At 53.2% G+C, this 23208-nt stretch overlaps 1 protein-coding gene across 2 annotated transcripts in view; it reads left to right on the top strand.

The window, feature by feature from the left end:
* Positions 1–23208, top strand: part of FA2H (fatty acid 2-hydroxylase) — a 64004-nt gene that overhangs the window by 20208 nt on the left and 20588 nt on the right. For both annotated transcript variants that reach the window (XM_033219015.1, XM_033219014.1), the window contains exon 2: positions 16303–16395. In XM_033219015.1, coding sequence (XP_033074906.1) covers positions 16303–16395 — 93 coding nt within the window. The remainder of the gene's footprint in view (positions 1–16302; positions 16396–23208) is intronic.

Below are 23208 nucleotides of genomic sequence, written 5' to 3'. Positions count from 1 at the left end.
ACCTCCCAGGCTCAAGCAATTCTCCTGCCTCAGCCTCCCGAGTAGCTGGGACTACAGGCATGTGCCACCACACCTGGCTAATTTTTGTATTTTTAGTAGAGACAGGGTTTCACCATATTGACCAGGCTGGTCTTAAACTCCTGACCTCAAGTGATCCACCTGCCTTGGCCTCCCAAAGTGCTAGGATTACACACCTGAACCACTGTGCCTGCCCCCGGTACACTTATTATTAAACAACTTCTGCCGCTCAAACAACCTAGATGAAAGTGATTATGAAATGCTCATTGGAGAACTACGGTCTATTGCAGAAAAATGACTCCAATAGAGACAGAGATTTCAGTGTCAAAAACTTACGTGAAAAGTTGGATGCTTCACTTGAGTGAAAAAATCCATGTGTAACTAAAGAATTAGTGTGCATAGATTATATTTTTACAAGATTCTAAGATCACCCTCCAAACCTACAAAATATAAATCACTGGAGTCAAGACCTCAGAAATCTGTATTTTTCATAAGTACCCTGTGTGACTCTGGAGCACCGTGAAGTTTGTTGTAACTCATTGTCCTAGAAGGGTAAGGGCAGAAGGAAAATGGAGATGGAGAGAATGGAGGTGCTGGGCATGGCTTGGCAGGCAGTGCTCATGGGTTATTTATTTATTTATTTTTATTTTTATTTTTCTGAGCTGGAGTTTCGCTCTGTTGCCCAGGCTGGAGTGCAGAGGCGCAATCTCAGCTCACTGAAACCTCCACCTCCCAGGTTCAAGCAATTCTCCTGCCTCAGCCTCCTGAGTAGCTGGAATTATTACAGGTGCACGCCAACACACCCAGCTATTTTTAGTAGAGACGGGGTTTCACTATGTTGGCCAGGCTAGTCTCAAACTCCTGACCTCATAATCCGCCCGCTTCAGACTCCCAAAGTGCTGGGAGGCATAAGCCACCTCGCCCTGCTGTTCATGGGGTAATTAAAGAAGCCACATCCTCAAGCTCCTGTTGCAGTGCGTGGCGTTTGGTGCAGAACAGTTGTGCTGTGGACACTTACCGGGCAGCCCATGCTGTTGCCCTCTGAGACAGAGGAGGGAGTCCAGGATCTGGAGCCTAAGATGGTGCTCTAGTTCTGGCCCTGTATCTAACTGGCGGTGTGACTTTGGGCAAGTTAATCAACCTCTCTGAGCAGTGATTTCCTTATGTCCTGCCTCCCCTGCAGGATTCTGTGTGGCTACAGTGAGATAATATGAGAGCTGTGAAACGGGATGCAGGGATCACACCTACACAGGAGGGTGAGGAGTCCCTTCAGCTCCAGCTTCTGCTAAGCAGGGGTGGGTTTCTGCTAGGTAGTGAGGGACAGGTGTTTTCAGAACCTGAGCTGCTGTGTGCTTGGACCCTCCTGGGTAGGACTGTGTACTCCTGGAGGAGCTGGAGAATGTGACATTCTGGTCTCTCTCAGTCGTCCCTCCAGGCCTGGCCAGGGAGATCTGCAATGGCCTCCCATCGTCACTCCATCTTCACCTGGACAGGTGCAGCACTATACCCAGGACACTTACCCTGGTCAGGGAAGGACAGTCCCCAAAGGTGAGGCTGGCCAGGGCCCCTGTTTGTCTCTGGGGCTCACAGGGCTGCCTCCTGCTCCCCACCATCCCTTCCTCCATTCAGCCACAAATATGCTAATGTTTCCTCTGTGCCAGGCACCCTGCTTGGTACTGGGGACAAAAAGACACCTGACTGAGACACTCATGGGGCTTACCTCAGAGGAGTGAGACAGACGTGATAATTACAGGTGGCAGCAAGTGCTGCAATAGAATAGAAACATTCTGTATGGACCAATATCCTGGGTCGGAAACATTCCAGGCAGAGGGAACAGCACATGCAAAGGCTCTGAGGCACAACAGGACTGAGAGGAGACTCTGGCATGACTGGAGTGTGGGGAGGGGTGGGGTGTGGTGGGGGCTGAAGTGGAAGGAGGTGGACAAGAGCCCTGACTTGGTGGGGTTCATGGGTCATGGCCAGGGATTTAGATTTTATGCTGAGAACCAGGGGCAGCCACTGGAGGATTTTAAGCAGAAGACTGCTAACGTTGCTCTGCATTTGATCAGATAGCTCTGGCTGCCATATGGAGGGCAGATTGGGCTTGGGGTGGGGGGGTGGTCAAGAGTGGAAGCAGCAGGGGAGTTAAGAGGCCATTGCTGTTGTCCAAGTGGCAGATGGGGGTGGCCTGGATTGGTGACCGTGAGGATGAAGAGAATTTGAAATTTTCATGGACATGGAACCATAAGAACTTGCTGCTGCCTTGGATGCCAGCAGCGAGGGAACGGAAGAAGTTGAGGACGACACCAAAGTGTTGGCCTGAGCAACTGGGTGGTTTGATTTATGGAAATGACTAATACTGGGGTGGGGGCCAATGTTTGGGATAGGACCATCAAAGTTCACTGGGGTCAGGTTTGAGGTGCCAAGGAAACATCCGTAGAGATTTCGAATAGTGATTGAATATATGAGTCCAGAGCTGAGCTGTCCAAGGTGGGAACCACCAGTCATATTAGCACACATATAGAACATTTCCATCACTGGACAAAATCCTGCCAGCTGGTGCTGGTCTAGAGCTGTGACCCAGCACCATAGGCATTTCTCTCTGGGATAATGGCACCCAATCTGATAGTGCTGTCTAGGAAGCTGCTGTCCGTATGTCATTCGCAAATGGCTCGCTCTTGCTGTCTCTGCTTGACCACACTAGAACGTGTGTTCAGTGAGGTCCCTTACCTGTGGCCATGTCAGGCAGGCACTGACCTCCTAGAAAGATGATTTACCCTGTGGTTATTTAAGGAAGTCACTTTCTGGGGCTGAAGCAGCATTATGGTGACGAGTATAACACATAGAATGGAGGCTGTACCCGCCAGTTGTCATGAGTTCTAGGATTCATTGTGTAGACTTCGCTAATTTAAGAAATGTGTGATGGGGCCGGGCGCAGTGGCTCAAACCTGTAATCCCAGCATTTTGGGAGGCCAAGGTGGGTGGGTCACCTGAGGTCAGGAGTTCAAGACCAGCCTGGGTAACATGGTGAAACTCTGTCTCTGCTAAAAATACAAAAAATCAGACATGGTGGTGCGTGCCTGTAATCCCAGCTACTCGGGAGACTGAGGCAGGAGAATCGCTTGAACCTGGGAGTTGCAGTGAGCCGAGATTGTGCCACTGCACTCCAGCCTGGGTGACAGAGCGAGACTCTGTCTCAAAAAACAAACAGAAATGTACAGTGGGAGCAGGCAGAGTAGCTCATGCCTGTAATCCCAGAAGTTTGGGAAGCTGAGGTAGAAGGATCCCCTGAGGCCAGGAGTTTGAGACCAGCCTGGGCAACATAGCATGACCTCATCTCTAAAAAAAAAGTAACAGATGAGCCGGCCCTTGTGGCATGTGCCTATAGTCCTAACTACTCAGGAGGCTGAGATGGAAGGATCGCTTGAGCCAGGAGCTGGAGGCTGAGGTTGCAGTGAGCAGTGATTGCACCACTGCACTCCAGCCTGCTGACAGAGCGAGACCCTGTCTCTTACACACGCACACACACACACAAACGCAAAGAGTGAAAAAAAAGAGAACATAGGCCTGAATCCAATGGACTTGTCTTCTAGAACACACCATGCCACCTGAGACAAGTCAGCCAATCTTTCTAAACATAAACATCCTTAACTGCACAGGGAGGACGCAAACACTGCATGGCTACGCATGGGGAGAGGGAATTGCTTGAATCAGCAAAAAGAAGTAGGAGGTATGAGGGAGGGTCTTGTTATTGTTGATGCTGCTGCTGCTGCTGCTGCTGTTTGAGTTTTTTAATAAAACGGTTCAGTGACTATTATTGTTTTTTGTAGTATAATCATTTGCCATTTTGTAAACAGTGGCAAGAACAATATTTTTCTTTCTTAAATTATTAGATTATAAAAGACACATTTAGAAATATTGTTTCTGGAATAATGGCATATGAGGTTGTTTGTAAATCAGTAGTCTTGATTCTGCTTTTAAAAATAGCAAAATACAGGATAATTCTTAGATTGGAGTGTTATGCAATAGATCTGAAATTTGTTATATTATACCAGTTGGGTCAGTGAGGAGATAATATATTTTAGGTGCCTTGTGGATAGCACATCCTGTAAACCTGCTTGAGGTGGCTTGAGGTCTCAGTCTTGAGAGAGTACGGTCCAGAAGTGGTCTCGGCAAGTCTGCAAAAGGACACGTTTCAAGGAACTCATGTCTTGCAAGCTGTTGATGCTGCTCATTGGAATTGAAACTCAGATCCTCCCATTTTACCCCTGCAGCGAGAGGAAGGATTTTGTAAGGAAGGACCCGGAAGGGAAGCCTCCAAAAGCTCCTCTTGTTTACCCTGACAAGCCCTGGCCACGCCCCCTCCAGCTGTGCTCTCAGCACAGAGACTTTCCCTGGGGGCCTCTCCAGATCCCCAGCTCCCGCATTCACTGGAAAAAACCCACGTGTCTCCCTGACTCAGTGCATTCCTGGAAACTTTGCCCTAATCCGAGGTTAGAGACTGGAGGGCTGAGGATCTAGTGGCTGCCAACAGTCAGTAGCAACATTTGGTAAAAAATGGAGCTAGTGGCGGCCGGGCGCGGTGGCTCAAGCCTGTAATCCCAGCACTTTGGGAGGCCGAGACGGGCGGATCACGAGGTCAGGAGATCGAGACCATCCTGGCTAACACGGTGAAACCCCGTCTCTACTAAAAATACAAAAACTAGCCGGGCGACGTGGCGGGCGCCTGTAGTCCCAGCTACTCGGGAGGCTGAGGCAGGAGAATGGCGTAAACCTGGGAGGCGGAGCTTGCAGTGAGCTGAGATCTGGCCACTGCACTCCAGCCTGGGCGACAGAGCGAGACTCCGCCTCAAAAAAAAAAAAAAAAAAAATGGAGCTAGTGGCTTGAAAACCCACGGAGGGTATCCTAGCGCGTTCCCAGTGGTAATTTCATTTTTCAAGCCTCTGGCCCCTTTTGCCACGTCCTGGGTTGCCTGCCCACCTGTGCTGGCTTCTGCTTCTGGTGTCGAGGTTGCTGGCAGTGGCATCAGAGGGGGCTCACTTCACGAGTAGAATCTATGCTGGGTCCGTGGTGAACAGTCAGCGCCCCAGGACCCAGGACTGTCTTTTTGTCCTTCTCCACACACCTGAGCTGGAGAGTTGGTCACAGCTCAGGCACAAGTTTCCCACTGGTTTTCTTTCCTCCTTTCCTGTGGCTCCCATGAATACCGGGACAGTGGCCTGCAGGGCCCATCGCCTTGCAATGACTGTGGGGAGGGCGAGGGGTGGGTGGGCTTCAGGGGTTCTGAGCCTTGTCACTTGCCAGATACGGTTTCTTAGGCCACCACAGGCATCTAGAGCTCAGCTCCTGGTCGGTCCTGACTCCTGGTTTGGATCTAGAAAGGCAGAGGGCAGCTTATTAAAGATGGAAGCAAGCGGATCCGCTGCCTTCATTTCAGCCAAAAGCTTTTACCGAAAACCACGAGCTCCAAGGAGACTGCTCCCTGGGGCCGCAGAGGTGGGCTTGTTACCGCGAGAGCCTCCTCCCCAAGAAAGACTCTTGCTGCAGATACAGATAAGGCTCAGGACAGCCTTGGCACCATCATCTCCCTCTGGGGACTGCCCCTTCCTAGCTGCCAGGGACCATGTACCACCCAGGGGTGCTGTGACACCTGGACCCCCCACCTTCCCCCTGGGCCTCCATAGGGTGGGGGCACCTGGACCCAAGGCCCGAGGCAACCATTCCCTTTCAGAAAAAGGGTTTTCAGGCAAAACCCAGGCTGTGGGATAAAAGGCCATCTGTCCATCCCGCGGTGCCCAGCCCCGGCTTTCCCGAACAACATGCCTTTATGCCGGCGCCCCCGCCCCCAGCCCCCGCCCGCCGCACACTGCCTCCTTTCAGGCTGCCTCTATGGTGGATTTGTTTGTTTGTGGTGCAGAGCGCAGACTTTCTGTTGTTCTTCTCTGTTCTCTCCCCCGTGCGCCGTCCAAGCAAACCCTCTCTAGGGAGGACAGGGTCTAGGACCCTGGAGGAAGCTGGGGGCTTGGGGACCTCCCAGGGAGTCCTCCAGGAGGGGAGAAAGGAGGGTACCTGGGGAGCCTTCCCGGGAACAGCCCTGGGAGTGGGCTGCTCTCTGCTCCCCCCGCCCCTCCAGCAGTCACTTGAGAGATCTTGAATAAGTCATTCGGGCCTCCTGTGCCTCAGTTTCCCCCGTGTGTGGAATGCCTCCTGCCAGTCTCTCAGGGAGAGTTGTGTCCCTCCCGGTGAGATGCTGCCGCGTGTGTGCCGTGGTGAAGGTGCTTGTGGTGGAGGTGGCAGGGCTGTCTCAGCTGCCACCTGGGGGTGGGGAAAGTGCAGAATAGAACAAGATTTGCACTAAAGAGGGTAACAGTTTGCTCCACTGCTCCATGCACAGTGTTTCCATGTGGGAAAAACTGGGAAGTGACCTCTCAGGCCCTAAAGAAGGGGAACAAGGCTGCCCCTGGCTGCAGATGGGCAGCAATGGGCTAGGAACAGACCTACTTGAATGCCTGTTCCCCCGGGGCCATCTGTGTGGCCTGCCCCTGCGGGCCAGGTGGCAAGGCTGTGCTGACTGAAAGAACCTGGATTCTGCGGCGTCCTCAGCTTAGGGTGAGGGGCAGACTCCTGGCTCCTCAGCACCTCGGATGCCTCCCTCGGTTGTCCCCTCTCCTTGAATTCTCTCTCCTTTGGGGGCCCATCTTGATCCCAGGTGAAACTGATTCAGGCCTTGTGACAGGTTTTCTAGGCTCCTGTAACAAACTATCACAAACTGGGTGGTTGAACAACAGAAATGTATTGTCTCACAGCTCTGGAGGCCAGAAGTCTGAGAGCAAGGTGTTGGCTGGGTGGGTTCTGAGGACACTGAGGGATGGTCTGTTCCAGACCTCCCCTGAGCTGCTGAGGACTGCCAACTGCTCTTGACAATACCTGGCTTGGAGAGGCATTGCTCCCATCTCTCCCTCCATCTTCACACGCGTGTGTCTGTGCCCAAATCACCCCTTTTATAAGGCCCACTATAATGACCTCATCTTAACTAATTACATCTTAACTAATTGCAATGACCCTGTTTCCCAAGAAAGTCACATTCTGAGGCTCTGGGGGTTCGAACTTCAGCATAGAGATCTTTGTGAGGACTGGCATAGCTCAACCCACAACCTCTACACTGGGAAGCGAGACCCTGGAAGTAACACCCTTGGTGTATGGCCTGAGTCTCTACTGTGATTCCTTACCCCTCACAGATTTTGTCACCTTTCTTTCTTATTTATTTATTTATTTTGAGATGGAGTCTTGCTCTGTCACCCAGGCTGGAGTACAGTGGCGAGATCTCAGCTCACTGCAACCTCCACTTTCTGAGTTCAAGCGATTCTTCTGCCTCAGCCTCCCAAGTAGCTGAGATTACAGGTGCCTGCCACCATGCCTGGCTAGTTTTTGTATTTTTAATAGAGATGAGGTTTTGTCATGTTGCCCAGGCTGGTCTCAAACTCCTGACCTCAGGTGATCCATCTTCCTCAGCCTCCCGAAGTACTGGGATAACAGGCATGAGCCACCATGCCCGGCCAATTTTATCACCTTTCTAGATGTAAGGGGAGGAGAACCAGGAAAACCAGGTCCAACCCCCACTTCTGCTCCCTGACCCACTCCTTTCTCTAGAAGCCAGTCCCTGCCTGAGCTTGCCCTTCATGAGACCTTACTGGGACTCTGGTCCCTTTGGTGCCTGCCTGCCCCGATTCCACCTGGGCCTTGGTACAACTGGCCCTGAACGCCTGCCCCATGAGGGTATACCCCAGGCTCCCCATTGGAATTCCCTGTTCCAGGAATTGACAGGGAGGAGAAAACCCCTGCTCTCGTCTGTCCCTGCTCATCCTTTTCAGTGGACAGGGCATCCCAGGGAGCAGGAGGCCTGCAACTTGCCTGGGAGTTTCAAACTGGCACACCAAGAGCCTCATTTATATCCATGTGTGTTGGTTTGGCTCACATCATTTGTTTTAAATGCAAGTCAAATTTTAAAATCTGGAAATTTTACATAAAAATGTATTTTTCCAGCTTTTCATAGAAATCGGGGCAGGTGCAGTGGCTTATGCCTGTAATCCCAGCACCTTAGGAAGCCAAGGTAGGAGGATCACCTGAGGCCAGGAGTTTGAGGCTAGGAGGATAAGACTAACCTGGGCCACATAGCGAGACCCCCTTTTCTACCAAAAAATAAAAAAAATAAAAATTGAGCCCTGGAGTTCAAGGCTGCAGCAAGCCACGATCACATCACTCCACTCCAGCCTGGGAAACAGAGTGAGACTATGTGAAAAGAAAAGAAAAAGAGAGAAGAAAAGAAATCAGAAGGTCTGACAACCCTGGGACCCCATCTTCCTATGATTTGGACCTAAGTCAGGGCTGCGTCTTATAACAGGGCGTAGCCCCCTCTATTTCATTGTAGTCTGCTTCATTCCCAGCAGCCTCCCTGATACGAAGATGCAGTGACAGGCCAGGCACCATGGCTCATGCCTATAATCCCAAGAAGGCTGAGGCAGGCAGATTGCCTGAGCTCACGAGTTCAAGACCAGCCTGGGCAACATGGTGAAACTCTGTCTCTGCTAAAAATACAAAAAAGTAGCCAGGCATCGTGGTGCATGCCTGTAGTCCCAGCTACATAGGAGGCTGAGACAGGAAAATCACTTGAACTGAGGAGGCGGAGGCTGCAGTGAGACAAGATGGTGCCACTGCATTCTAGCCAGGGCTACAGAGCAAGACTCTGTCTCAAAAAAAGAAAAAAAAAAAAATCCATTGACAGTGACTCGATACTGTCCTTGTAGCTTGGGCTGACTGGAGAGGAAATAATGCCTGGTGATGAGCCAGGAACTGGTGTTGTGCTGGGAGTATTGAGGGTTGGTACTTCTCAAAGGCTTCTCTCTCGTGTGGCCTTGGACTATGGCTGGAAGGATCTAAGGAGGTTGAAGTGCCCTCCCTACCCTCCATTGCCCAGCACGTCCAGTGGCTCTCGGCTGGGAATGAGCAGTGCCTGCCGACCCCGTCTCCTTGGCAGAGCACCTCGGCCATTGCTTGTGCCCATCCTTCTCTCTCCAAGTAGACATGGGCTGTGGAAGGCTCTCTTTCTGCCTGCTCTCCCCACACATTGGTGGCCTTTCCAGGCCTGGGCTCTCAGAGTCAACCCAGCCACCCACCTGCTCGCTAATGGATCACTCAGCAGGTATTGGCGGGCCAAGCCTGTGCTGGGGACTAGGGAGTGAGCAGTGGGCAAGATTGAGTGGGGTGTCTACCGCACAGTGCTTACGGGCTAGCTTGGGATACAATCAACAGGTAGATGCGGTATCAGGAGAGCCAGGTGCCCCCTCGCCACTCAACAGCCCTGGGCCTGAACACAAGAGTGTCGAGCTGTCTCTCCTGCCTGCCTTCCCAAGGCAGAGAGGCCAGGAGGGACCCGGATGAGGGCTTCCTTTCTCAGCACCAGACTGTTGCCCTGGGATAGTCTCGTCCGCCTCAGGGTACAAGAAAGCTGTCACCTGACACAGATGGGTTGGACACCCCCTGTCAAACCACACTCATCAACACTTGTGCTGATCATTCCTGTGAAAGCCAGCGTGAGTCTCACTACAAAATTCTTCACTTCGCTTACCAAATACTGAAACCTACCCAATTCAAAGGCATCGCCAGCCAGGCGCCGTGGTTCCCACCTGTAATTCCAGAACTCGGAGAGACTAAGGTGAGCAGACTGCTTGAGCTTAGGAGTTTGAGACTAAACTGGGCAACATAGCAAGACCTTGTCTCTATAAAAAATAAAAAATTCACTGGACATAGTGGTGCACACCTATAGTCCCAGCTATTTGGGAGGCTGAGGTGGGAGGATTGCTTGAACGTGGGAGTTCAAGAGCAGCCTGAGCAACAGAGCAAGACCCCATCTCTACAAAAAATTTAAAAATTAGCTGGGCATGATGGTGAACACTCATCATCCCAGCTACTTGGGAGGCTGAGGTGGGAGGATTGCTTGAGCCTGGGAGGTTGAGGCTGCACTGAGCCAAGATCATGCCACTGCACTCCAGCCTGGGTGACAGAGTGAGACCTTGTTAAAAAAAAAAAAAAAAGGCATAATCTGGAATAATTTCCAAATATTGGAAAAAAGGCATCATCTGGAATAATTTCCAAATAGTAGGGGAAAAAAAGCACATATATCTTCATTTAAGGCACTTTTTGGTTTTTAAAGTGTTTAAAAACCACCTTTTGGCTTGCTTCCAGGACCAGGAGAGACTTTTAAATAATGAATGTGAAAAGTTTCCAAGAAGCTTTTTCTAAAAGCCTTTTAAAGCTGGAGTTGTACCCTAGTTCCCAGGAGTGACCTCTACACACTCCTGATTCATGGATGGTGTTCACCTGTGGAATTCAAGGGTGAGCTGGCTCAACTATAAAATACACACTGGGGCGGGAGTCTGGAAAACATGGCCCAGATCAACGTGTGTGGCGTGCGTGCAGTGCAGCCGCTCCTGGCAGGACTCAGCTCCTGGAGTCCTGGTGTCCCCCAGGTGGGAGTGGGAGACCTTCTTCAGGAGGATCTTTGTCTTAGCTGCGTGTAGGGAGAGTTTTTAGACCTGGAATCTCACAACTAGACTTGAGAAAATTAATCAGTGAACAATGCACCGGAGGACGTGTCCCTGTACCTAGGAGTATTCCTGCTGCTGACACCATGTGACACGGGCTCTGGTTTTCCTTGGAGTCACCTCCGATGTTGGAGGTGTGTCCCATCTTGTGATAAGAACCTGGGCTTCTGCCAAGGAGGGGTGTGGTCCCGATGAAGCCACCCAGAAAGTGCCTTGCTTATTTAGTCAGTCTGGGGCTTATATGCCAGAAGCATATCAGTCCTGACATTGCTCCCTGGAGTGGCGCCAGGATCCTAGAGCAGAAGCAGGAAGGAGAAGGATAGGAAGAGGCCATGCCCACCCCCTTCCTCTTTGTCCCTCTTTTCCTCAGCCTCCATAGAGAGGGTGCCCCCTCTTCTAGCCCTTGACTGGCTCTGGTCCGTGATTCAGAGGGATTCTGGAGAGAGAATCGCTGGCCCCTCTGTGCTGGGGATGGAGCCGCTCGGGGTATGACCCCCGCCCTTCCCCCTGGCTCTCAGGAGCAGGACAGAAATCCACAGAGCAGGGACTCCTCTGCTTTCCTCACGTCACTCAGGATACTTCCAGTTGAATGAGGAAGCTTTCAATGGCTGTTTCTATTTAACCAGCATCTCTCTAAGAAACTGGATTTTTGTAATTTTTGATGTAGAACCTTAGAACCAGGACATAGTGAACATTTGATTTACTTCCTGTTACAGATAGATCATCGAGCCCCACATCAACCGTCTTGAGCCCAAAGAACAATTATGTGCAATTAATGCTCATAAAAACAGAATGTTATAATTGTTCTGCATTAATAAATATTTTAAAATAGAGGCCGGATACGGTGGCTCGCACCAATAATCATAGCACTTTGGGTGGCAGAGGCAGGAGGATCACTTGAGTATAGGAGTTTAAGACCAGACTGGGCAACATAGTGAGACCCTATGTCTATAAAAAGAAAATAATTTTAAAAATAATAAAATAGAACCTTTTTTGGTAAATGTCAGTATAAAGTTGCCAACTGCCTTCCTTGGAAAGAACTGCCTTTTATCCTGACAACATGTACTTCCTATATATTTGGTTTTGAAATTTCCTCTTGTTTATGAAATGTTGCTGATAGTAAATTTAAAAAAAAATTTTTTTTTGAGACAAGGTCTCACTCTGTTGCCCAGGCTGGAGTGCAGTGGCACAATCATAGCTCACTCATAGCCTCAACCTCCTGGACTCAAATGATCCTCCTCCCTCAGCCTCCTGAGTAGCTGGGACTACAGGTGCATACTAGCACCACGCCTGGCTTTTTTTTTTCTGTGATAGAGACAGTGTCTCGCTTTGTTGCCCAGGCTTGTCTCAAACTCCTGGCCTCAAGCAATCCTCCCACTTCAGCCTCCCAAAGTGCTGGGATTGCAGGCATTGGCTACCATGCCTGCTCTTGAAATATTTTTATTTGGCAAAATAAAATGCTGGCAATCTCATACCAGTCTTACATATTTTTCATTGTGCTCATGCCTTTCCTATGTACTCGGCCAAAGGGTACTGAGAATCTATGATCTAGATTGTTGGAATTTTGATCCTTTTATCTGGGCACTGCCCTATCCAGTCCAGAGTGCAAGATGCATGTTTTGTGTCCTGGCGCATCCCCTCAGGCAGACACCCCACCACGTGGCAGGGTGGGCAGATACACCCATTCCATTTGTTTCACATCCCCAAGGAGTGTGAGCCCTGCAGCGTTTCAGGGCTTCGCCCCCACAGCCAGGCCCACCACATGGCAGGAGTCTTGGGAGCCGTTGGCTGCTTGCAGAGACCCAGCATTGAAACACAGCCCACTGGGGAAATGTGGGTGGAGCATCTGGTATTTGCAAGACCCATGCTAGGCATGGTTCTAGAAACAGGAAACAGAAATCCACCAGGTCCCTGCCTATTGGAACCTATCACACCACTGGACAAAAACAGATAATTACCCCCAACATTCACAAACAATAGGAGGCAAGAAATTATAAATACCAACTGAGTAAAAATCACAGATGGAAAGTATGACTTTTTAGAAGTTGGAAAATGGGGCCGGGCGTGGTGGCTCAAGCCTGTAATCCCAGCACTTTGGGAGGCCGAGGCGGGCGGATCACGAGGTCAGGAGATCGAGACCATCCTGGCTAACACAGTGAAACCCCATCTCTACTAAAAATACAAAAAATTAGCCGGGCGTGGTGGCGGGCGCCTGTAGTCCCAGCTACTGGGAGGCTGAGGCAGGAGAATGGCATGAACCTGGGAGGCGGAGCTTGCAGTGAGCTGAGATGGCACCACTGCACTCCAGCCTGGGCGACAGAGCGAGACTCCGTCTCAAAAAAAAAAAAAAAAGTTGGAAAATGGGCTGGGTGCAGTGGCTCATGCGTGTAATCCCAGCATTTTGGGAGGCCGAGGCAGGCAAATCACTAGAGAATGGGAGTTTAAGACCAGCCTGAGCAACATAGCAAAACCCTATCTCTACAAAAAATTAGCCTGCTGTGGTGGCGTGTGCCTGTGGCCCCAGCTACTCAGGAGGCTGTGGTGGGAGGATCCCTTGGGCTGAGGAGGTGGAAGTTGCAGTGAGCCGAGGTCACTCCACTGAACTCCAGCCCTGGGTGACAGAGCAAGAGACCCTGTCTCAAAAAAAAAGTTGGAAAATGAATAGATCAGTTGCTAGAATGGTTGGAGAAGAAGATCGTGGTGGTAAAGAGAATATTCTGAGGTCCCACTGCTGGCTCGACCCCTCACTAGCTGTGGGACTGCCCCATAGCAGGTCCCTTCATCTGCCAAATGGGAATAAGCACTGTGCCTACTTCATGCAGTTGTTAGGAAAATTAGAGGGCTGAACATATAGTAAACACTCATGAAATACCAACTCCCTAAATGCCCTGTCTTCTGCTTCCAGTGGTGGTTCAGGTGGATATACCCAAAGGAGATCTGTGTCTAGCACTCCGAGTAGTCTGAAAAGTGTAGTATAGACAAAAACATTAATAGTACTATGTATGGTAAGCCCTTCCCTGCTAAGGTGAGCCTTGTGGCTGGGTGCGATGGTTCACGCCTGTAATCCCAGCACTTTGGGAGGCCGAGGCGGGTGGATCACGAGGTCAGGAGATCAAGACCATCCTGGCTAACACGGTGAAACCCTGTCTCTACAAAAAAAAATACAAAAAAGAAATTAGCCAGGCATGGTGGTAGGCACCTATAGTCCCAGCTACTCGGGAGGCTGAGGCAGGAGAATGGCATGAACCTGGGAGGCGGAGCTTGCAGTGAGCTGAGATGGCACCACTGCATTCCAGCCTCGGTGACAGAATGAGACTCTGTCTAAAAAAAAAAAAAAAAGATGAGCCTTGTGTTTTGCTAGGAGAGGCAAATGGGGTTGCAGTGAGTGGTACTGGGGGTACAGAGGAGGGGTCAACCATCCTACTCAAGGAAGGACTTGAGTGACCTGGAGAAAACTACCCAGGAAGAAGGAAGTCAGTAGGTCACTGGAGCAGGGTGGTGGGGAGAGATTGGAGAGGGCATGCCCTGGAGTATTTTGAAGTTAAATAGAATTGGAAGGAACAGGATTATTGAGCTGCTGTCATGGGAAGAGGGAGGACTTTTTTATTGGATATTTAAGGTATTTCCATGTATGATGTGCTATAAAATCCGCTCTTCTTTGTACTCAAGAGAGCATGAGATAGGTAGATACACACACACACACACACACACACACACACGTATTTTTTTTTTTTTTTTTTTGAGGCGGAGTCTCGCTCTGTCGCCCGAACTGGAGTGCAGTGGCCAGATCTCAGCTCACTGCAAGCTCCACCTCCCGGGTTTACTCCATTCTCCTGCCTCAGCCTCCCGAGTAGCTGGGACTACAGGCGCCCGCCACCACGCCCGGCTAATTTTTTGTATTTTTAGTAGAGACGGGGTTTCACCGTGTTAGCCAGGATGGTCTCGATCTCCTGACCTCGTGATCCCCCGTCTCGGCCTCCCAAAGTGCTGGGATTACAGGCTTGAGCCACTGCGCCCGGCCACATATGTATTTTTTAAATCAGGTGTTGGCCCAGCGCGGTGGCTCACACCTGTAATCCCAGCACTTTGGGAGGCTGAGGTGGGCGGATCACCTGAGGTCAGGAGTTCAAGACCTGTCTGGGCAATATGGCCAAACCCCATCTCTATTAAAAATATAAAAATTAGCTGGGTGTGGTCATGTGCACCTGTAGTTCCAGCTACTTGGGAGGCTGAAGTGGGAGGATGGCCTAGGCCCAGGAGACTGAGGTAGCAGTGGGCCGTTGCACTCTAGCTTGAGTGACAGAACAAGAGCCTGTCTCAAAAAAATAAAAAAATTCAGGTATTAGCTTGGTGATAACAGACTAAATACGCTGAGACACACAGACTAAGACAGGACCACAAAAGCCGACTTTTAGGTTATATGTGGACTTTCCCATAAAATGCCAAAATACTGTCAGCATCAGGTTCTCTTGGGTCTGTTTGGAAACAAAAATGTTCAAGTCATGACAGTAGCCTCTTGGCCGCCGGCCAGTGCCCAGCTTCCAGCTCCCTGCCATGGCCACCAGCACCATGGCTTCCTTCAGTCACAAGGACACAGAGAAGGCAAGCGCTCTCTCCGCCCCCACCACGGGGAAGCATGGGTCTCACTTTACGTGCTAGCCTGCTCGCTCTGGCCTCACTCTGCTCACTCTGGCCTCACCCTGCGTGACATCAGAGCTGGCTGGGGCTGTGTGCTTTTCCGAGCACATTCCATTTCCCTCTGACTTTACCTCTTTGTGAGTTCGATTTAACCTTGAGTCCACTTGGGCACTGCTCTGCCAATCCCACCCCACGTGTGGCTGCTGACTGACTGGCACTTGGGTGTTGCTGCAGGGACAGCCTCCCTCGCTCCCTGCTGCCTTTCTTTCTTGTGGGTGTGTGGCCCTAGAAGCCACAGCCTGTGACTCATCAGCGTGGCCCCGTGAGCCCCACCAGGTGCCCTGGGCACTACCCTGGTACTCTCTTTGCCTGGCACCTGCCAGGGACCTGAAGGAGGACTGGCAGGGACCCCTTTCCCAGAGAGCTCCCACTAAGCAAGCTCCTTTCCCTGCAGTCTCTCCGCCGGCTCACTTCTTCTTCCAGATTTTTCTGCCTGTTTTGTTTATGCAGAAATTTTATTATTATTATTATTTTGAGATGGAGTCTCGCTCTATCGCCCAGGCTGGAGTGAAGTGGCACGATCTCGGCTCACTGTAACCTCTGTCTTCCAGATTCAAGCGATTCTCCTGCCTCAGCCTCCTGAGTAGCTGGGATTACAGGCGCACATCACCACGCTTGGTTAACTTTTTTGTATTTTTAATAGAGATGAGTTTTCACCATGTTGGCCAGGCTGGTCTCAAACTCCTGACCTCGGGTGATCCACCTACCTTGGTCTCCCAAAGTGCTGAGATTACAGGTGTGAGCCACTGCGCCTGGCTGGAAATTGTTTTTTTTTTTTTTAAGGGAAATGTAAAATACAGAGAATAACAATGCTTACATCAGGGTCTCTCTGTTTTCAGAAGTACCCAACGTCCTTGATCTCCACCACGCTGCCCCACCCATGGGGCTCTCACCACTCCTGGCTGCCTCTTCTCAGGGCAGCTTGGGGCTCTGCCCTCTTCCCTCACCCACTGTATATAATCCTCTCGTATCTTCTCTTTCCAGGGCTCCATGGAGAACGAGGCTGTAGCCCTTGAGGAAACTCAGAAGACAGATCCTGCTATGGAACCACGGTTCAAAGTGGTGGATTGGGACAAGGTACCTGGCACAGGACGGAGTGGGGTGATGACTGGGGGCTGGCGGGGGTGAGGAGAGGGAGAAGGTGTGTGGAGCCAAAGGTGGGAGTGGGCATGATGTGTGCCCAGGGGAGAAGGGAAGGGGAAGCAGGTGTCCATAGCCCACAGGCATGACCTGGGGCAGCAAACTCAGGCAGGGGTGTGCCTCATTGGTGGAAAGTTCAGAAAAATAGCAGACAAGGTCTCAGCATGGAGCCAGATCCCCGACACCCCTGGAGAAGAAGAATTCTACCACCAGGACCCCTGAAGCTGAGAAGGGGCTGTGACAGGGTTGGCAGGCCCAGACATGCCCACTTTGACCAGGGTGCAAGGTAGAGCTGCCCCTGGCACCTGCAATCATCTGGAAGCGACATTGGCCAGTGCAGGGCACAGGAGCCTGCTGAGTCCAGCAGGAGATAGCACTGATGCCATCCTCCGTGTTTGGGAGGAGTCAGAGGTGTCTGCAGTCTTAGGATAAGCCTCTTTCGGCATCGAGAGGCCAGTGCCTTGCTGTGGCTGAGCAGACCCCATAGACCGGTGAGGTGAGCCCTGGAGGAGCTGAGCGGTCACGGTGGAAAAGGAATCACTCAGTGGCAGGGGAGAAGCAGCATCGCCTGGTGGGGGGTCGCTGGAGGGAGCCGGGTTTGGTGCCATTTCCTTCCAGCTTAGGAACAGACACAAATGTGCATGTCCATGGACCCCTACCCTGCGTGCCCTCTGCCTAGGCTGGGCCTCAAAGACACAGAAACAGACAGGACTGGCCCGTCCTCGCGGGAACTCACAGCCTGGTGGAGGGGACAGTAACCCCTCCCCACCACAGCCATAAATAGTTATTACCCCAGGAGGCAGCGTGGGATGCATGCCCAAGGAACACAGGCGAGCAGAGTGGGGTGGGGACCCCACAAAGCTGACTCTGCTGGGCCCCCTTGGCCCTGACGCTAGGAACTTGGGGATCCCAATTGTCACATGAGATCACAACTGCCTCTGGGAGAACCCATCCGCCCACAGCACAGGCGCCTGGGGGATCCAACCAGAGAGGCCGAAAGAAGTTGTTCTGTGCCATGTCCCCTCCTGAGAGGTGCAGAACCCAGGGGAAGATGGGGGCCAGCCGGAGGAAAGGCCGCCCGGCCACGCAGCTGGCAAGCTGGGACCTGGTTTCTGAGCCTCAACCCCCAGCTTGGGCCCTGGGCGCTGTCAGGGTCAGGACCTCAGTCTGGAACAGGGGGAGATCAGAGGGGAATGGGGAGAGTTTGCAGAATGATGAGGGACCAGAGGGTGAGCTACAGCGTGTTCTGGCTCAGGGTCTTGTCCTGAGTGACCAGTGGATGGTACCGGAAGGAGCTGTAGAGAGAGGCATCTGTGAGCTTGGCTTAGGGTTTGAATTCTGAAAAGAGCTGAACGGGACTGAACAAATGTGGCAGCCATCAGGGTGGAGTGACATGAACAAAACTGTCCTGGAGGGAGGAGCTGGGGTCTGAGGCTGGCTGGGAACGGGAGATCCAGCCCACATTGCCAGCTCTGCGGCCAGCTCCTCCCAGTCTCCCCGAGCTGTGGTTCAGGGCAGACCCTGGCCCCATCACTGCAGGAGGCAAGGGGAGGATTAACCCGGGCTGTGCCACCATCACCTGTGCTGTCACCACGACCACACCCAAGAGGACGAGGGGACCCTCCTCCCCCATGGCCTGCTCCCTGCCTGGTTCTGGGCCAGCCATCCAGGCAGCCTCACTCACCTTCCCCACCTCTCTCATTCTCTCCGCACACTCACTCTTCCTCCCCTTCCTCCTGTGTCCCTGGGCTGAGACAGAAGGGTGAGGGCTGGGCCCAGGAGGATGTGGAGGCCTACTCTGGGTGGAGCCCCCACCCACCCGGGTGTGCATGGGAACCCCCCTTAGCACCCCAGAACATCAGCACAAGGAGCGGGGCTTCCCGGGAGCGTGGAGGGTGCTTTTCTGCTTTTTCCTTTTCTTTTAACTTTTGACTTTCCAAAAAAGGGTGCTGCTGCTCTCTCATTCACCTCACGGGCAATCCCAGCTCCGAGCGGGAACAGAGAGGCTGGGGGAGCCCACCAGCGCTCCAACCTGAGCCCTCCATCTGTTGTTGACCCAGGCAGGGGGTGCTGGGGTGGGTCTTCTGGGTCGGGACATGGAGGAGCTGGGAGAGAGGCCATGTAGGCGACAGCTTTGTCTCAGCCGAGGGTCCCCAGGTCTGGGGTGGATTCGCACACCTGCTCCTGGGGCGGAAGGGCTTGCCGGTGTTAACCCTTCTGGCTTCGCCTCCAAGCTCAGTACTGTGCTTGCTGCCAAAGACTGGAGTCCTGGCCTCCCAGGATCCAGTTTCCCTGGCCCTAGAAGGTGGGGACAGAGTGGGCCATGCTGGGAAGAGTGAGGGGACCCTAGGCCATGGAGCCAGGGCAGAGTTAGAAGGATCTGAAAAGACAGCGAGAAGAGCCAGGAAGCAAACCCTGGTGCCCCTCCCTGCTCAGAGATGAGGGATAGTCTGACTTTCAGGCTCCGTGTGGAATTTTACCAGAACAGTTTCTAAATCATCCCTTTAGTCACCCAGCCAGGCAGGACCCAGGCTTCCTTATGGGACAAGAAGCCAGGTTGTGGATTCTCACCCTCCACATCCCTCCCCGTTTCTAGGACACAGCCAGGTGAGGTGGCCAGAGCTGCCCACCACTCTCAGCTCCTGGACACACCTGTCCCCCTGGTCCAGCAGCCTCTTTTGCCACTTCGCCATGTCTTTTTCGGAGCCCTCCTTTGGGAGCCCTCTCCACCTTTTCTGCCCTGGGGACCAGCCTCCCTTTGGGGAAGTGTAGAGAACAGGTGTGATTTGAGGGGTTTGCAGAAGTTCCCTGCCCAGACACTCAGCAGCAGAGTTAGCCCTGAATCCACACCCCTTGTACTGAGCCCTCACTGTGTGCTAGCCGCTTTAAATGTGTTATCGGTTATCTGCTTTAATCCTGCTGATAGCACGAGGGATAAGGATTATAATTATCCTGATTTAACTGATGAGGAAGAGCTTAAATCTCCTGCCCAAAGTCACCTCTGGGCACACTAGCAGCCCAGATAGTGGCCCCTCCCCTCCACAAGGTACTGGAACCTTACCACCCTGACAGCTGACCATGAATAAGACCCCAAGACCCGTGAGTAGGAGAGGGGGTGGCAGAGGGAGGGAGGAAGCTGAGCAGATACCAATGGTGTCTCCCAAGCCAGCCACATCCTCTTCCCCATCCTTCCTCTGGCTAAGCCAGATGCTGGCATAACCGGCTTCCTTCCAGCCTCTGGGGCTGGCCAGTGGGTCTGATCACCCTCTTCCCTCAAGGGACAGATAGACCCATCCGGCAGGCGTGTCAGTAGTCAGCTCCCCAAACTCCCTGTCCCTGCCCCCTGCCCGGCATAACCCACACCACCCTGACACCAGGGTCCCCAGGGCCGGGCAAGGCTATTGATATTGGCCATAGTGTTTTACCTGTTTAGGACCCCCAGATCAGTCACTGAGAACTCAGGAAGGTAGCATCTGGATCAGAAAAAGGCCCTTTTGGCCAACACACTCTCGGGGGGACCAGCCTCGGCACTGTGGGTACTGGCCTGGCTCTCCTCCAGGCACCCTGCCTGCCTAGTCGCCTTGGGCCCCCTTGGGCCTCCTTTCTCTCTATAATCCCTCCCTGCCAGAGTAGGGGTCTGGAGGGCCCAACATTCAAAAGGGATGACAACACCCAAGACTATCATTACAGGGCTTAGGGTCCCTGAGTCTCCTCTCTCCGTGCCTCCTTGCCCCGAGCTCCTGGCCCCTCCTCTGAAGAGGGGCCAGGAGCTCTGGGCAAGGAGGCACGGAGAGAGGGCCCCCCTCAGTGGTGCTCAAAAAATACCCCAAGGCAGAAAGCAGGCAGGTGGGCTGGGCACTGCCTTCTGCTTCTGTGGTCTTAGAGGACACCCTAGGAGGGCATAGACAGGGCAGGCTGGGCGGCAAGAGATGCCACGTGGTGTTCCAGTATGATGGAGAAAGCTATTCCCTCTATCTTGTAAATTTTTTTAGAGACAGGGTCTTACTCTGTCACCCAGGCTGGAGTACAGTGGCAAGATTGTAGCTTACTGCAGCCTCAACCTCCCAGGCTCAAGCCATCCTCCCACCTCAGCTTCCTAAGTAGCTGGGACTACAGGTGCATACCACCATGCCTGGCTAATTTTCTTAAATTTTCTTGTAGAGATAGGGTCTCGCTATGTTGCCCAGGCTGGTCTCAAACTCGCAGACTCAGTGATCCTCCCACCTTGGCCTCCCAAGGTGCTGGGATTGCAACCCTGCATCTTACTATTGAGTGGGATTATCTGGAGGATCTGGTGGAATGTACTAAGAGATATCAGAAAGTGTGATGCAAGGGAAGACCACCCTACCTGGTTTTGGGGTGGGGCCCCTGGCCAGGCCCCCTTCACTCATCTTCAGCCCTAAGGGCAGGGTCATGCCTGCTTTCTGCCAGCGCTCAAGCTGTCTTTCCTTTCTGCCTGTGGCTCTGGCATTTTTGCTCCCTATCCACTCTCCACTGCCTGATTCCTCGTGGGATGAGCTTGAGGCCACCTCCCTGTCCTCACATCCCCTGGGTGACGGGAGGGTCACAGGGCTCAGGGGGAGGAGGCAGGTGATCCAGAACCTCAAGTCCACCTCTGTGGACTCGAGCTTGTCCCAGTTAGACCACACAGGACGGGCCTGCAGTCACTCCAGCAACGCCACCAAGAGCCCCACCTTGCTGCCCCCACTGACCGCTGCTGGGCTTCCTCACAGCCTCTGTACCGAGGAAGTCACAGCCGTGGGGTCCCGATCTGGCTGCCAGGAGGCCTCCTGGCTGAGCCTGGGCTGTGAGCGGGGCACTCGAGTCCAGGCCCTGCCACAGCACGTGCAGCCGAACATCTGACCCTGTCTTCTCATCTGTCAAAGGAGGTCATCATTGGCCCCAACTCCCAGAATTAAGGCTCACGAAGGATAGGGGATGTGAGGCCTGAGCCCCGGCTGACCGGCGACCAGGCTGCAGAAAACAGGCCCCCACTCCCCTCCCGCAGCCCCGGCTGCCTGGAAGCACGTCCTCCACCTCTCTGCTCGGAAAGCTGCCCTCCAGCGATGTGCCCTGAGTTTGGGTGGACATTTCTTCAAACAATTGCCTTAGCTCGTCGCTGTGGAGTGGGTAGTGCTGCTGACCCTGAGCAGCTACCCCGCCCCCCCCCGCCGCCTACTCCCGCTCACCACCTTTGCCACCTTGGGGAGAAGCAGATTCTGGGCACACCATTCCCCAAGAAAGCGTCCTATGCCACCTGGCCCTGTGCTGCCCGGGAGGAGGGGTCCTGGGGAGGGAGAGGAGGAAAACGGGGAAGGCCTCCTCCTACCCGGGCCCATCGCCCTTCCGCCCACCCTCTGGGCAGCAGGCTGCCCTTTCCCCCTACCCATGCTGCTGCGGGCTGCATTCCTGGCATAGCCTGGGAGAGGCCGTCCCCTTCTCTCTAAGGCGGGAACAGAGCCGGCTGGGGGGTGGGGCATGGACCCCACGCAGTTGGCACAAGGTGCTTTGGCCAAATCCACTCCTCCTTGCATCACTTCCTGGGCCCGGCCCATTGGTCGGGTCTTTGAATCACCAAAAAATCCCTCCACCCCAATGAGCTGCTCATTCCAGAGCAGTTTCGGGCATAACTGTGCTGTTGCCCATGCAGGGCAGCTTCCTCTGGGCGGCCCTGAGTGCTGGGCACGCCTCTCTAGCGTCCGGTTCCACTGCTGTAAAAGGGGACTTGTTACTGTAGGGGGAGCCATGGGAGCCCCCAGATGCCTGGGAAGTGGAGGCGTCATCAGTGGCCTGATCTCCCCTTCTCCCCACCCCAGCCACGAACATAGCCTGTAAACCTGTGCCCATGCCTTCCCTCTGTCCCCCAAGCCTTGGGAAGAAAGGACTAAGTAGGGCCAGGACTGGGAACGAGCTGGAAGGAAGAGACCCACTGATGTAGTAGGAGTAGGAGGGGTCTTCGGTCAGGTAGAAGAGGGTGGGCGGAAGGGCGTGGTGCCCAGGTAGGAGGGTCCTTCCCTGCTTTCCTCCGGGATCCCCCTCCCCAGGACCCCTCCTCCCGGGCAGCACAGGGCCAGGTGGCATAGGACGCTTTCCTGGGGAATGGTGTGCCCAGAATCTGCTTCTCCCCAAGGCGGCGAATGTGGTGAGCTGGGGCAGACGAGAGGCGGGATAGTTGCTCAGTGTCAGCAGCACTGCCCACCTCCACGACGATGAGCCAAGGCCATTGGTCAGGCACAGCAGGAAGTGAAATGTGTCTTGCGTCGCTTCCCATCTCATTGGATCCCAAGCCGTCATCTTCTGTTGTCCTCCCTTCTCAAAACCAGGTCCCGCCAGCTGCCATGTTGATAACGACCAGCAAGTGAGAGGCCTCGAACCTCTCAGCACGCAGCTGAGCCTTTCCCCTTCAGTGCTCAGGACTGGAAGATGATTAAGAAAGGACACCCTATCAGTGCATGTACCGCCTAAATCAAGGTCAAGTGCACAGGGTGCCAGTCCCAGCTCTTGGGAAACTGTATGGAGGCTGCTACAAGCTGGGGGAGGGGGAGGCAGGCTTCCACTTCAGGCCCAACCAATCCTATCTCAAGAGTCACTTGACCTTTCAGGCCTCAATATCCTCATCTATAAATTGGGTTGGGGGTTAGTGGGCCTGAATTTCTGTGCTTCTCTGGAAGGTTCATGGGGCTTCGCCTGCAATAGCGGGACTGAGGCCCCAGTCGTAGAACTACAGGTTTTGACCTTTGATGACCGAGA

This window comes from Trachypithecus francoisi, unplaced genomic scaffold, assembly GCF_009764315.1.
Source record: "Trachypithecus francoisi isolate TF-2019V2 unplaced genomic scaffold, Tfra_2.0 Lachesis_group10, whole genome shotgun sequence".
Taxonomy (NCBI): domain Eukaryota; kingdom Metazoa; phylum Chordata; class Mammalia; order Primates; family Cercopithecidae; genus Trachypithecus; species Trachypithecus francoisi.
The sequence above is the reverse complement of the archived record's forward strand: the minus strand, read 5'-3'. Positions and strand labels throughout refer to the sequence as shown.